The sequence below is a fragment of the Pezoporus flaviventris genome, unplaced genomic scaffold (genome assembly GCF_033815535.1).
Source record: "Pezoporus flaviventris isolate CSIRO_AGI_PZ_B2104156 unplaced genomic scaffold, CSIRO_AGI_Pfla_v1 ptg000041l, whole genome shotgun sequence".
NCBI lineage: Eukaryota > Metazoa > Chordata > Aves > Psittaciformes > Psittacidae > Pezoporus > Pezoporus flaviventris.
Window position 1 is genome coordinate 8178233 of NW_026892589.1, and position 16030 is coordinate 8194262.

The 16030-nt window shown below is 46.2% G+C and overlaps 1 protein-coding gene across 21 annotated transcripts in view; it reads right to left on the reverse strand.

Annotated features, from left to right (window-relative positions):
• Positions 1-9864, reverse strand: part of FBRSL1 (fibrosin like 1) — a 533464-nt gene extending 523600 nt beyond the window's left edge. For 10 of the 21 annotated variants that reach the window (XM_061466094.1, XM_061466091.1, XM_061466092.1 and 7 more), the window contains exon 1: positions 9511-9860. In XM_061466094.1, the coding sequence (XP_061322078.1) occupies positions 9511-9804 (294 nt within the window). In that variant the 5' untranslated portion in view covers positions 9805-9860. Of the gene's footprint in view, positions 1-9510 lie in introns of all 21 variants that reach the window. The other 11 variants (XM_061466087.1, XM_061466085.1, XM_061466081.1 and 8 more) reach the window with 5 other exon arrangements.
• Positions 9865-16030: the final 6166 nt, after the last annotated feature.

Sequence of the window (16030 nt, forward strand, 5' to 3'; positions counted from 1 at the left end):
CAGCTAAAAATCACATTAGCAAACTCACATCACAACTTAGTACTGTTTAGCTTCAAAGAAAATAAGGGCAGGAGGATTTTGCATATCTTGCAACAAAGCCTCTGTTGAGATATATGTCTGTTCTGCATCAGGAGGGTTTCACAGTAAATGCACGAATGAGTGCTCTATGAGACACAAGATTATAATCCATAGCATCAGTAAAGACTGATGAAACCCAGGGGAACTTAAGAAGTCCTGAGTCAAACACCTGTACTTTAAGAGGAGATCGAGAACTAAAGCTTGGGAAAATCTCATGCTAAATTTACACTTGCAGCAGTACCCTAAATGTAACTCACTCAGCAGGGCACTGCACTGGTCAGTACATCCCACAGGATGCTTATACACCACACGTGAACCTGAGCTGGGGCAGAGGGGACACATTTCACTAGCAGTTCACACAGGAGATACCAACTTTGGCATGAAGCTACCCAAGTGACAAATGAGCCCAAAAGGCACCAGTGAATATACTTGCTCCCCATCGTAACTTCCTGCACATGGCCAGGACCCATCGCTTGGAAGCATCCAACCATAGACAAGCACATCGCTATGCCGTAACATGGCAAATACAGAATACTGCTGTGGCTCCTAAGCACTGACAGCACAAGCAGCTCTTTCATCCAAGGCTCTCCCATCACCTCCTTCACAAACACAGCATGCATTTCAAGTTACACATACCAGGGTTGAGAGACAGCTCCCCTGAGTCAGGGGGGTGACATGAGATTCCCTGAGCAGCAATTCCAGCCTCCCATCAGGTACTCAGCAATGGCACTGGCAACTGAGGCAACACAGGCAGCGATGAAAAGACTTTGCCTTCAGCTCAGAGAGGAAACTTGTGGCAGAGTCAGAAAGAAAACCCCATTATCTCAACTTCCGGACCCCTCTGCTAACCACCAGACCACAAAACACTTTTATTGTAGGATAACATTTCAACAAATAGCTATTTTCTGTTAGCAGAAAACCCACTCTGCAGTTCTACTGAAAAAAATCCATTTTTACTCCAACTCTGCGGGATTGCAAGCCAGCCCTGTGACGCAGCATAAACAATTTCTCCCTCCTTTGCATGCCCCACTTTTATTAAGTAATCCGCATAAAGGCAATTACTGAGCTTTAGACTGAAAAATAACTACCAAAAGGAGAGAGATGGCAAATTCTGTGTATCTTCATTTGCATACAGATTTCCTTCCTCCCCCTTTCTAAGTTTTTTGCCATGAGGTCTTTTATGTCTCTTTCAATAATCATATAATTATATGATTCCTAAAGTACACGCTGGCAACACTTCAGGGGATTTTAGTCATTACAGGTGACAAGACTTTTCTCTCATGTCTAATGCTCGCTAGGATTTCCTTCCACTTCATTCAAAGATACGATGAAGAACTAAGTGACACCCAAAACCCTCTCCCAGACAGATTTTGGGGCAATCAGCCCTCTTCCTTCTCCATTACGGATACAGGGAAGCAGGCAGAACTGAACTGCAATGAACTTCAACTGGAACGAAGCATTTTTTCAATTAAGCAGCCCATCATTTTTCCCAGGCATCACGTCCAACTATTTTAATGGCTTTCACATTTTTTCTTTAATTTTACAATCCGAAAGAAATGCCAAGGTTCCATCAAGGACCAAGAACGCCATAATTCCATTTCTTCCAATGGCTGCAAGTTATTAACAAGGTGTCAAAACAGCATAATTATTTTATATCAAGTTTGACTGATTCTATAAACATCTCTTAGCTACACACTATCTTGAGCCTTGCTCCCCCTGAGTGCAAGTATGTGCTCAGGCTAAGTGGAATAAAGAGGCTGCACGTCCTCTTTGACAGCAGTGCAAGAGACATTTATGAGCCACCAAAAAATCAACAGCAACAATACATTTACTAGCTGATGCACTCCATGTTATTGTAAAGTTCAAGACATATTTTAGCTCAAAATTCTTTGGGGTTTTAGCTCCTCTGTAGAAATAAGAGCCAGCAGAAAAGAAACTGCAGCCTCACTAATCAACAGGAGGGGTTAAAGACACGAGCTCGGTGTCCATCAGCACACCACAGCCCACTGAACTGCCAGAAGCCCCAAATTATCATTTGGTTCCCAACTTGGGCTGCATGCTTCCTCCTAACCTAAGCACCTATGCACTAAGTACAGGCTACATCAGGGATACCCTGGCATCAATCAATCTATATTTAAAACTGAAAAAATACCCCAAACAATTATAGCTATATTTTTATGAAGCTAAAAAGAACATCTGTTGAGACGATGATAATGCAATGATACCAACCACAAATACTGTAGAGTACAGGCACAAGTGCATCATATATATATTTATACACACACACACTTTCTGAATGTGTCTCTATTACAACCTGTTCTGAGCAGACCAAGGCAGGCTTTGGACAGAAGACAGGAGCTCAAACACAGCTCCTTTACCCTGCTGACAGTGCCCAACAGTCCCCAAAATAGAGCATTTGACTTAAATTGCCATGTTTGTATGGCCCAACTATAGATAGCCAGCACAAGATTAAAAAAAGCTTTGCTCTGAGCACAAAGGGAGAGACAGGAATGGTGCCATAAGCTCATGTTTTGCAGCCAGCAGCGCAGGGAAATAATTTTGATCCCTTCAATCCCCTTATCCATGCCAACCGCCGAACTTGCAGATCCAACTTTTGTTCAAGTTTAGTCCCTTTTTGGCTTGAAACAAGACAGAGCTACAAAGGAAATACTCTCCCTTCACCTCAGATCATGGAAGTGCTACGTACAGACAGAGCTGCCCTCAGCTCCCTTTCACCAGGTACTTCTGAACTTCAGACCCAGTCACTCAGTACAAAATAATTAGGCTACAAAAATTGATATGCCCTTATTTGCCTGTCATTAGGGCCCAACACAGCTGCTGGCCTGGCTGGGCACAGGGTGGGAGAGCCCTGCAGCCGGTGCAGTTTGTACCTGCCCAGCTTTCACAATTGCTTGCACCAGAGGAACTGGACCAACAACTAAATGCTGGCAGGTCTAGGCGGCTCGGAAGCTGTTTAACCCTCTCCTCCATTTTAAACATTTTGGATTAATAACATAAAGGCTGATTCTCCTTTCAGCATCTGCGCAGTATCCTTAAGAGTTCGTCCGTTTTGGAAAAGAGACTGTGTTTCAAGGAGATGGAGCAAGGCCAGTAAAACAGTGCTCCAACTCTCCTCTGAGGAGCATGGCTGCAGCGGTCACAGCCTCTGTTGTGCGGAACACAGCAGAGCCAAGAGATATTTAAACAGCAAGAGCCACTTCACCTACATAAAACTCTTTTATACCTTTACTGTGATAAACTGGAGGCATTAAAGTGCAGTGAATTGGAAATTGTTCCCACTTAGAGCTGGATGTTCACATACAACTGATACCAAGATGCACATCCCACACACTGTATTTCAAATCTTCATTTAAAAAACCTATTGCATCAAGCAGGACACAGTGTTTCAGTTCTGCTGATACTGTTGGCTCTCAACTACTTGCTGCAGCAACATGAACTACGCAATGTTCCCCACAGCCTTTAGCACCAGGATAAAGACCAGACATGAGAGAAGATGAAGCAATGAGCACATTTTGGTAGCACTTTCCCCAGTCAAGGTGCACACAGGTTTAGACTCTAGAAGCCCACCAATCCCAGCTAAGTCTGATGCGGGGGGAGCCACCTGCAGTAGCAGTGTGAATTCAACACTTGACACCAAGAAAGAGAAAGCTGGAGCATACCAAAATGTGAAAAACAAGTCCATACCCCAAAACCTTTCTATCAGTGTAACTGTCTCCAGGCCAGGTATCATATCTCTGTACCTCTATGACTTTTTAAACAGTTGTGTGATACATCAGCCCTTCTGCAGAGCAAGCAGGAATCTCTCAGAGAATAAGCGAAATAACTAAGCTGACCTTGTCCTACCCGGCTCCCTTGGCCACTGATAGCATTTCCCAGACAGTAACACTGCGATAGTCAGTCCCACTCTGCAAAATAATTGAGATAAATGATAAGAATTGCGCCATTTTATCATACTGAGAGGACAGTGAAGTTTTCAGTTCTTACTAGACAAAAAGCCAAATGCACTACTAGAAGTAAACATGAATTTGGATCCTGTATCATTTATTATTTGGGTGAAGTGGAATACTAGTTTTATTTTATCCCTTTGATAAAAAGAATCTTACCTGTGCAATACAGAGCACCTTACATTATCAAATATGATAGATTCCAGTTTTCAATTTACTATCATTTATCTTCTGAATTTCTCTGTGCTGGTTGGTCCACTTGACATTTCAGCAAGCTCCATCTCGTGTTCTACCCCAGGTTTCAGACTGCTAAAGAAAGGCAGAGCAGTTGTGCTACAGGAAACCATTTTGGAAAAATGAGTATGATACTAAAGAGGTCTTTCAAACCACCCAGACAGTGTCAAGTGCAGTGCGAGCCAAAAATGAAATCTCAGGTGGGGATGACGGTGACCCCTGAGCTTAGCTGGGATTTCCACAGCCCAGCCTCAGGTAAGCGACCTGTGTCCTCTCTCCGATACCTTCACAGCCATGTTAAAACCCAGCAGGTTTTATTGATGAGGTAGAAAACTCCAACAGAACAGCTGGATCATTCCTCATTACTGCCGGTCACCCAGTGTGTGCAAGGAAAGTTAGGTGTGCAGGGCACCTACCTCTCCTTAGTGCCTGGCCTAACCAAGCACATACTTCAGGCTTTCCAGAGCTCTGGTTTAGCTCTGCATTAACCACCTCTTGCTCCTTAACAACAATAAAAATACCTTAAGTACCTGCTTTGGACAAGATGCAAAAAAATCAACAACTAGGAGAAGAAATCAATGGAGACTAACCAGCCTTAGGGAAAACCAAAAGGCATTTAGTGCCTTTAGGGCACCATCCAGAAAATCATTAGCTTTCCTGAGGTTAAAAGCACCTTTTTAAAGGCATAACCAGCCATCAGAAACACTAACTTGTTACACCATCACTTGACAATTAAGTAGAAGGTGAAAATACTTAAATAACTAGGAACCTGGTTTAAAACATGAAACTAGCTATGGAAAAAACTAAGCTGCAAGATACACAAAGATACAAGGATAAATGAGAAGTTACAAAGCTATATCAGTGGAACTAGAACAAAACCTTTGGAACAGGAAGCTGCAGTTAAATACACCGGTTTTCTTATCAATGAGAGATCAGAGCAACAGAAACAGCACAGTGTACAACATACATGTGAAAACAGTCTTATCAAGATAACAGCCAAAGAACTTAGGGATTCTGTCCAGAAGTCTACTATCACCATCAGCTTTCTAAATTCTGCTACATTCGAGGGCAAACAGCAGAGAAGGGACTGGGATTTAGCACCACCAGACCTCTGGATAGGAACAAAAGTAAAAGTGGGTAAAGCGTTAATCTCCTCAGGGTTCGCGACCAGATGCAGCTGGGCCCTAACTCGGCTTGTAAGGGCAGCATCACCACTTCAAGAGGACATGCACAAAGTCAGGCTATGCACTTCTCAGCTCAGGGATCTACTTCTAGACAACACCTTGCTCCTCACACATCTGTGAGTGGATTCTCCATGAAATCCTATAAATAAGTTAAACATTCCCAAAAAATTCATATGCACACACACCAAACCCATCCACACAGACCAGGAGAGTTAAAATTTCCATACGGCATTCCAAAGCTTTGCTGGAATCTGTAAAAATGGCAAACAACAGCCAAAAAGAAAACACAACCCCTTGTCTTTCCAACTACTTCGGGAGAACAATTGCTCTCAAAGATCGCATTCATTAACATTCTGATGAAGTTCCCTTTTAGTGCTGTTTTTCATACTTGAAAGGAACAGCTATGATCAGAGAGAGCCCTCAACTACCGACTCACTCATTTAGATTCTCTCCCTCTGATTCACCAATCACCTTCAAGAATAATTAGCAGCTTCGTCTGAACGTAATGAATATACACACATGCTCACATCCATACCATTCATTTCGGAAGGCTGTGAGAAATCCCCTGTTTCTCAGCTTGCCAGCTTTTCTGACCCCAGCACAGGAACCATCACCTGATGGTGGTCCAGCAGCTGCCAGTCCCGCTGACCACCTCAAGCCTGCAGGTCAGGGCAAACTAAGCTTCCAGGTTAACTCCAAAGTTGTATTCAGTGGCTGGGTATTATAAACCAACAGTACACACACCCCAGCTGCTTGTAACCCGAGCTGGAGCTGGATTTATACAAGAAGATCCAGGGCGAGGAAGGGAAAGTTTTAACTTCTTCTGCACAAAGGGAGGCTGCTGCTGGCTTGTCTGTGGGCTTTATTCAATCTTTTCCCTTAATTTAAAAAATGCATATATATAACCAACTCTGTCTTTATGTGAAAGATGGTAGGAGAGAGGATCCGTAAGTCAAGTCACAAGTGTCACTGAAACAAGACACATTTTCAGGTGACAACTGCCAAAGGAAACACTGCCACATGAGTTAAATCAAAATCCGGAATGCTTAAAATTCACACCAAAGTGCTAAAGGAGATTGCATTAAAACCATTCCTCAGTATTAAACTTAAGTGCTCATACCCCCAGGTCAACAGAAAGGAAGAATGTATATTTATTTATTCTTTAAAGAACCCTTTATTTCCAGGAACACCAGTGGCAAGAATTTTCTTCAGTGGGGAAGGGGAATTCACAGTATTTTGAGATCTAAAGAAAAACAAAAAGCCACTATAACCCTCCCAAATGCTTCTACCATTAAGTTCTGCCTAACCACCGAGAAAACTGATTTCCAAGGGGAAGCCCAGAGCTTAGCTATACGTAATCACAGGCCACTGTAACGTCAAGAGACAAACCAACCTAAGAACACCACTACAAGAAAGGATCACAACTAATTACCGCACATGCAACAAAAGCTCCTTTTAGGATTAGAAATAAAAGTCCTTTATGTCCAGTACTGTCCCTAGGCTGCGTACTCTTATTCTCTCTCCCCCCTCATAAACATAGGTTTCCATTCTCATTTATTTTCAATCTATCATCCCAGATTATTTTAAGGACTTTTAAAAAACAAACACACACTGAAATACAAACCTCCAAAGCAGAAGAAACCCACATGCTGCAGTCAAGTTCCTAAGAACACAGCTCCACACCACACAAGATGACCTTGCCATTCCTGCCATTTAAATGGGCATACATTGCTTTAAAGTAGTTTTGCCTTAACAATCCCCTTGCCCTGCTGCTGCATCAAACCTGCCAAACATCACTTATGGTTAAGCACAGCGCTGCATGGAAAAAGACATATAACATAGAATATGTTCTCCTTTTTACTGTTACTGGTATTTACAAAATGCACACTATCATTAGGGGCCCTCCAAGAACCTCCAAGACAACACACCTCCTAGTTCAGCACCTGAAACAGGTGAATCCCGCTCACACTATTCACCCTCTGAGGTGCCTGCTACCATCCAAGATGCCAAGGCGCACACAGTCTCTTGGCGCTGGTGAATACAGTAGTAACTAATTAATTTTACTTGGTACTTCAGTATTTTGTGAATCTGAGAGGAGACACTTTTGTAAAAACTTTCAGTTATTTATTTAGTTTTAAGAAAAAACAGAAGTGCTCCCACAGACTTTAGGGTGGCAGAAGTTTAAGGTCACCTTCTATCCTTGTGCGCCCTGTTATCAAGGTTATGGTTTGGTTGATTTGATAACAAGGCTTATCCCATTTGAAAAGCCCAGAGTTTTCCATGTCAGCCCTGGAGGGACTGCACTACCATTCGAATTCTATTTCCTGATAATGTGCTCATCATGTTGGAAAATTTCTACAGGAAGATGAATTTTACTTTCTCCACTGACAGCTCAGCAGAGACTCAAGGGTTTAATTGGACCTACCTGCTGATGCATATCTGACTAAGAGCATAGCATACCCAAGGAAAAAAAAAGAAGATACAGACACGTCCATAGCTTGTTTCAAAGGCACACAAATTACTCTCTCATTATCAGCAGTTGATTTTCCTGTTGGGACAAGACCCCAAAAATGATGCTGTGAAAGGCCAAAGAATAACCATCACCAAGCTCACACAAATCATCTTCCCACCCCAGTACCTGCACACCTAGTGCTGCTTGGGGACTGCCAGGGTAAACTAAAGGTCCCTCCTGAGCAGGAGCACAGGATCTCCAAGCAAAGGTTTCATCACCCTGGCACCAGGTTAGGTGACCAAGGCCACCGCTGACACCTCCATGAGAGCACAGGGAACGTCTCTGGGACTTTGAGAAGTTCATTCCATGAGCAAAAAAGTTGGTTCCGTGACACCAGATCCCAGAGGCCTGCATGCAGGAGGGGTGAACTGAAGAGAAACAAAGCTCATGGAGAAAATGGGATCTCAAAGCCTGAGCCAAAGATGCTGGAGATTCCAAGGCAAACCTGAGAGTATTCATCAGCCTGCACAGAAGCCCTCAACACTGGAACACTGGTTAATAGACACACAAGTGACAGGAAACCTGAAGCAAGGGAAGCACCCAAAACTTTGCCCACATTCGTACCACTGCATGCCAAAGAAAGTGGGCAAAAGCACCAGAACTGCTCATATTTACTGGGAATCCAAGTTATTGTGCCCATCAAGCAACTTGTTGGGTGCCTTCTCTCAACAACTTACTTCTTCCCCTCGAACACAACCAAAACAAAAATCCAAAGCCAAAGTCTTAGTTTGTCAATGTCCCTCTGAAAATATTAAATTTCCTGCTCTGCTTAACTTAGCTCAGACAAGGCAGGCAGTATTTGCTCAGCAAATATTGTTTGTAATAAGTTAGACAAGCAATATTTTTTGCCAGCCTATTAACATCAGAAAAATATGTACAGTCAACAAGAGATGAAGAATTTGTTCAATTACTTCAAAAATGGGAATTACAACCAAGGGATTATTATCCATTTAAACATCTCTTTTCCACAAAATGTCAAACACTAGCCATTCGCTAACAATCTCCGGAGACAGATAAAGTAGCATTTTGGCAAAGCAAACACAAACTCCTCGAACCGGGGTGGGGGGGGAAGGAAGGAGGGCGGGAGGGGGAAGCTCCACCATTCACAACACCACCGGACCATCCCAACACGCCAGGAATATTTTGCAGCCCTTCGCCAACCAATTAAAACCCCAAACAAACATTTGACTTGCCCTAAGTGATCGCTAACACCCGCCGGAGCCGGTAGAAGGAGGGAGGGGTGAGTAGGGGAAGGAAGAAGGGGAAGAAGGAAGGTGGGGGGCAGCAAGCTGCCAGCGGGGCTGCGAGCACCCGGGCTTGCTCGCCACCCTGCCGACCGCAGCCCGAGATCCCTCCGGGCTGACACCAGGATTAATGCACATTAATTGCTATTTGCAAAATTCAGCAGCCTGAAAGCACCGCGCTTTTTACATTTTATTGTTATTATTTTCTTTCTTTTTTTTTTTTCCTGCCATCCCCCCCGCCCCAGCTCCCGCCCCGCAGGAGGTCAGAGCCCCCCGGCCCCCTCCGCTCTTACCTCCAGGGCTTCCAGGGTGTTGAAGCTGGCTATGGCGAAGCCATCGATCAGGTCCTCTTCCTGGGAGCTGGACTCGCGGCGGCGGCGGCGCGGGGGCCGTGCGGCGCGGGCGGCGGGCGGCGGGCCCCGCGGGGCGGTGCAGTTCTGACCGCCGTTCTCCTTGCCGGGGCTCGGCTCCTTCTCGGAGCCCGAGGAAGGGCTCTGGTTCCGCGGGTCGCGGGCCGCCGCCTCCCGCCGCCGCACGCGGTCCCGCTGCGACCTCGACCTCCGGCTCTGCCGGATTTTCCCATCCATCGCCGAAAGAAGCAGCGAATCAAAAATAGTATTTAAAAATAATAATAATAATTAAAAAATAAGAAAATAAAGAAGGCCGGGCGCGCGGGGTGGGGGGAGTGGGGGGGTGGCACGGAAGGAGGGGGGGAAGAGAAAAGTCGCCCCCTTCAACTCACCGCTTCCCTTCTCCAAACCCCGGAGCCCTTCAAAAATAATAATTAAAAAAGGGGAAAAAAATAATAATCAAACAACAACAAAAATCCTGCTGTTCAGACCCTCGGATCCAGGGCGATGATAATCCACAGAGCAAGGCTGGGTGGCGGTGGGGCGAGCGGCACACACACACACAAAAAATATTAAATCCACGGAATGACCTTGACAAATTTCCACCCCCCGCCCCCCCCACCCCCCCCCCCCAAAAAAAAAAGCAGAGACGGGAAGAGGAGGGGAGGAAAAAAAAAAAAGGAAAAATAAAAAAAGAGGGGGGGAAGATCTATCTGGATCAGGACGAGGACACCTCGGCTTCACTCGGCGCGGAAGAGAGAGGCAGATCCAGGAGGCTCGACCCAGCTCGGGATAATCCAGGCGCGGCGCCCCCTCCCCGGGGGCAGCGCCGCTCCGGGGCCCCGCTCCGGCCGCCGCACACCACGGCGGGGGGGCCGCCGCCGCCGCCGCGCTCGCCGCCCAACTTTCTTGCCGCGGAGCGAGCGAGACAATCCCTGGGCAGCCCCCGCCGCCGCCCGCCGCCGCCGCCCGCTGCCGCCGACCCCTCCTCGCCGGGCGCCGCCGGCGGCTCGCAGCCCCCCGCGGCGCCCCCGCGGCCGCCGCCCGCTGCCGGATGGCGCTCGCCCGCCCGCCCCAGCCCGGCCGCCCGCGGCGCGGCGCAGCCCCGGCCCCCAGAAGCCGCTCAGTCGGCGCTGCCCGGATGCCGCCCCATTCTCCCCGAGCTGGGACGCGGCGCTAGCACCGCCCGGCCGGCCGCGCATGAGCAGGGCTGCCAGCTGCGCGTCATTCCCCGGCGCAGGCCCGGCCGTGCCCCCGGCCCCCCCCCTTCTTCTTCCTCCTCCTCCTTCCCGCCCCGCCGCCGCTTCCCCCCCTCGCCTCAGCGGGCAGAGGGGCAGAGGGAGGCCCCAAGCCCGCCCTCACTCCGCCGCCGGGAAAAGTTTTCCCCCGGCCCGGTCTCCCGCTTCTCCTCCCTGCCCTGCTCCCGCCTCACGGCGCCGGTGGAGTCCCGGGAAGTGGCGGGGGGCTGGCTGGGGTCGAGGGCCAAGGGAAGAGGACAGGGGGCGAGCTGAGGACAAGGGATGAGCTTGGGGTGGGCTGGGGATTAAGGGATAAAGCGAACTGAGGGACAGGCTGGGGGTCAGAGGATGAGCCGCGGTGAGGAGCGACCCGAGGGATGAGTTGGGGGTTAAACGATGAGCTGAGGGGTGAGGGACGGGCTGAGGGATGGGTTGGGGGTTGAGGGACAGCTGAGGGACACAGGGGAAGCTGAGAGAGATGGGAAGCGCTGAGGGATGAGCCGGGGAGCAACCTGGGACTCAAGGGACAAGTTAGGGGACAATGGTGGTGAGGGCACAGGGGCAGAGGAGTTGGGCATAAGGAGCCGCAGGTGGGATATGGAGCAGGACAACAGGGCCAAGGGTGAAGGCTGGGGTCACAGAAACAGAGGCAGGAGAGCCTTTAGCCCCTGCTCCCCATCCGTCCACCTTGGTGAGGCTTACTTCAGGCTCTGCAACGCTTGCAGTTCAGGCGTTCCCATCTTGTTTCCCTGCTGTTTCAGGCCCTCTCTCCAGAATGACCTCCACCGAGACTTGGTCCCTGTACACTTCACAGGAAAGGGGATTGCTTAGTGGGGAACTGCGCAATGCCCAGCCCCAGGGAGACCACTGAGGAAGGTGTGTGGGGTTCAGGGCTCCAGCACAGAGCACTGGCTGCCTCACATACCGCAGTGGTAGCAGGACCTAATCCTCCTTGTTATCATCTTTTATTGCACCCAGTCAGATACTACCACACGTTACCATTGCTCCTGCATGCTCCCTTCCTTGTGTGTGGCTGGCTTTGCTCCATTTGACAGTCTTGGCTTCATTCCTTATGTCTTTAGCTGCTTTTGCCTTCCCCAGGGGGTAGCCTCCAGTTCTGGATGTGAGAGGAGCTAGAAGGATGGTGTGAAATAAAACCTGAAGAAGTCCACCGAGCTTCATAAATAAGTAGGGGAAAAATCCATTAAGGAAATTCAGTGTTCATGGGAGCTGTGGAAGTAAGGGAAGCCAAAAAGTGCCTCTTGCCACCTACTCCCAGTTATGTTTCAGTTCAGTCACCACCAGGGATGGCGACTTCCTTGGGCCAGTGTCCCCCCACAGTAGCAGGCTGGTAGGTGGGTGTCTAACGCAGCCATCAAAGGCTTTAATGGAAGAAATGCAATGCCTACCTTCCATCCCTTTTCCTACCTTCCTGATCTAACTGCAGTAACAGAGCAGTCAAAAATCAGCCTTCTTCCACCTGGTCCCAACAGGCACAGTTAGAAAGATGTGTGGTGTCTGGCAACACCGTTGCCCTGCCTTACTTAAACAAGAGCTAAAAGTATCATCCTTTTAAAATATAGCATAGAAATGTCATTTAAATTTAAGCAATTTAAAACCAAAGGTAGAAATCCCATGAGTGGTACAAAGCCTCTTAATGCAAGCAGTCAGTCAAGCATTGCATGCCTCAATCACACTTGTATCGGTGTCATTTGTATCCTAATAAAATCCTATAATCTTTTCCGTGCCAATTAAACAGGGAAGATAGCTGAGTCTAGTCGCTTCCTTGAGTAATTACAGGCTAGTTGGGAGTCACAGTTATCTGCTGTGGGGTTTGTTGGACTGTGAATTTCCAACAGGGTGTTTTCTCTCCTGTTTCTCTAAAGGACAGTACTATCATTTTTTAGATGTATGGTATTTTAAAGCTATAGCCAAAATCTAGGGGATGGTTGTTAATGAAAAATCTGGAGTTTAGATACACCCAGTTAAACAGTGGATTGAGCTTAACTGTATTTGCTTCACCAATACTTGAGTCGCTTCCTAGAAAAGAGCATTTACACCGAGTCCAATAAGCTGTTCTTACATTTGTGAGTCTATCCCTTCATTTACAAGGTAATTTCTCTGTTCCTTAGAAGTGCATCATAAGAGTAAGTCATTAAGAAAGAGAAACTGGGGAATTTTTAGGCTCATTCCAGTCCCATTGTGCTTTAGGTCTGCCATCATTAATATGCATTTCTAGGTCTCTTTTTTTTTCATTCATTTCCAAATTTGCTGACCAACAAGGACAGTGGAAATTGCCTGTATAGTTCTTTTCTTTATTTCCTGTCAGCAGGGTCATCAAGATTCAAATCCCGGATATGTTTACATTCAGGAGTTTAATGTCACTGCGAATGTAAACCAAAGGTGCCTTCTGGGGAAAGTTGTGAATACAATTTCTTTTCCAATTAACTCCACACCGTCAGCAGCTCTGTGATATCCATCGTTATCCCCAATTTTGTGTATATATATATATATGTATATTTTTGTTGACTCAGCAGAAGGATCATCCAAAGGAATTAACAAAATCAAACTGTCCACCTGTGAAAGAGCTCTATTTGAAACAGCTTCTCTTAATCAATCGTGCTTTTCCTTCCACCAAGGCAATTTCACGTTTTCAATAGAAGGCAGACCTACAGCGAATTCCTACCCCTGCCCTGCATCAAATGGCTTTTTGCACAATGATATTCATCGTGTTACAACTCTAGGTGAATGGTAATGGATCAGAGGGAATGAAAACAGATGGATGTTAGAACAGGCAATTCCCTGCCACAAACCTGGGAGCCCTCCACTGCTGCCTGGTCTGTTCATTCAATTCATAATTGTATTAGACATTCCAACAATAGAGAGGCCTTCTTCATTAGTTCTGAATTTATTGAAAAGAAGCTTTGCAGACTATAGCTCTTGTGGTGTTTAGACACCACCAGGCAAAATTTACTACGGGCTTAAATGGATAAAACTCAACTAGATAGAAACTAGCACAGAAAATTCCAAAAGAATCAAAAGAGATGGGCCAGAGAGACAAGGAGAGAAGATAGCCTGGCAGCAGCACCAAAGGCAAATAGGAGATACTCAGGGACCGTTGCAACAGAGCTGCAACTTAAATGATACTAAGGAGATCCGTAGAAAAGCTTTCCTCTTCCAGGAGTGCAAGTATAGCTGAACTTCTCAATACTGCACTTGTATTTGATCTGATTTCCTCTTTTTAGCCCACAGCTAACCACACCAAGCAGTGGATGCTGATCCCTGCCCTGTACTGGGCACAACCTTTTTTGTAACCCTGGTCTGCATCAGGTGACCGGGGCTAAACAATACAGATCAGGTCTCTTACCAGCTGTCCTGTGAGTCAGACCTTGATTACAATATTGACATTAACATTTTAATCACATGCATGCTGCTGCAGATTTTAATGACCAACTTGCTCTGCCTTTGTTTTTTGAGGATCAGAAATTAAAGCCTTGTTCATAGTTTGAGCGCGAACAGCATCAAAACAGCAGCTACCATAACAGTAAACATGGCATTGCTCTCACCACCAGCTTGCCCCTGGACATTAACCTTGCTGGCACTGGAACACCTCACTGGAACGGGGACTTTGTTCTCAATTACTCTATTCCTGTGTCTAGGGTAGGACTGGAAGTTATGAGGAGAAAGGCGGTGCTTTTATATTCTCTGTACCCTGAGGCAATATGAAAATCGACCAGGTCCCTGTCTAACTATCATTTTCAGATTCCCAGGGACTTTAATCAGAGCAGTGTAATCTAGAGACATTTCCTTCATCCTGTGGAGCTGGAAGCACGGCTGCTATTGCACTTTCCCTGCCTTTTGCTCTCAGAGCAAGGTGAAGAAACTTCAGTGCAAATGAGAATTAGTCTCCAAGCCTGTTGTTGTTCTTCTCACCCCAAATGTACTTTACAATCTGTTGCAAACACTCCAGGCTGAATCTGTGAGGCCTTGCTCTATTAAAGACCATCATGTCCAAGGTGGAAAGACAACTAAAAGGTCGTAATAAAAAAAAACCAACCCAAATTCAAAATTGCTTAAGGCTGTAAAATGAGACCACGTTACAGTTCTGGCATGCACCAGAACACACTTGATGTTAAATAAGCTGGGTTTTGCATCACTGGTCTTAGCTGGTGTCTGTTGTTTCTCCCCCTGCTACCCCAATGATTGGCTGTAACGATCAGGCCTTAACTGCTTGGTATCCCTTCCACAAACATAGGCTGCCTTTATCACTTGCTTCAGCATGGTCATTTGCACTGAAAATACATAATCACTGTCAGAGTACAAAGAATCATTACGAATAATTAGTTACTTCCAATATGGCAAGTCAGTCTCATAAATCTTGAATATTTGGCTTTGGTTTTGGAAAGAGATTCCTTAATGGCTACACTTGTGAGACTCTGTTAATTGATATAAAATTGTATTCAAAATTAAATTTGTTTTAACTGATCTAAATCACCCCAATAAATCAGCTTCAGCCTGTCTGCGTTAAGGGTTCAAGTACGCCTTTCTTTTTTTTTTGCTTTTGGGAGAAAGTGTGTGCTTGCAATCAATGCATAGAGGGCTGCATCTGACCCTCCCCTCATTTACTAACCGCTTCCATATGCTGACATGGTGGTGATTTTGCTGGCCTGTGAAGGCATAAAGGAGGGGTAAGGGTACTGTTCTCAGCTATTCAGCTTTCTTGCCAGGCACTTGAGGGAACCCAGTATGGTAGTTGGGAGTTTAGCTGGATTCAACTCACAGCCTCAGTTATGGTACAGCCACTGTGTAAGCGGGGCTGGCTCTACATTCCAAGTGGGCAAAGGAGAGGGAAGGGAATTACAATAAGAAAAAGAAGGAAATCACGTCTATCTATAATAGCCGGATAGCAGTGTTTTGTTTTTATGAGTAATAATAGTATGAATGGTAGTTCTTATGATGTTCTTTTGTTCAAAGAAACTATCTTCTTTTTCTGATATCATAGGTGAGAGAAGGTGGTAGTTAATAACAGCTTAATTTCACTTGACCCTATATACTCTATTTAGCTGCTGAAATTGTTTCAGGACAGGATGTTATTATCTTTAGTCTCATTTTAAATTGGAGAAACAGAGATACAGGGACAAGCCCTCAGTATTCTTCTCCCGTAACTTCAGTAGGCTGTCTTTCTCAGCTATGTGGTGGTGAGCACAAATGCTTTCTGAGATCCT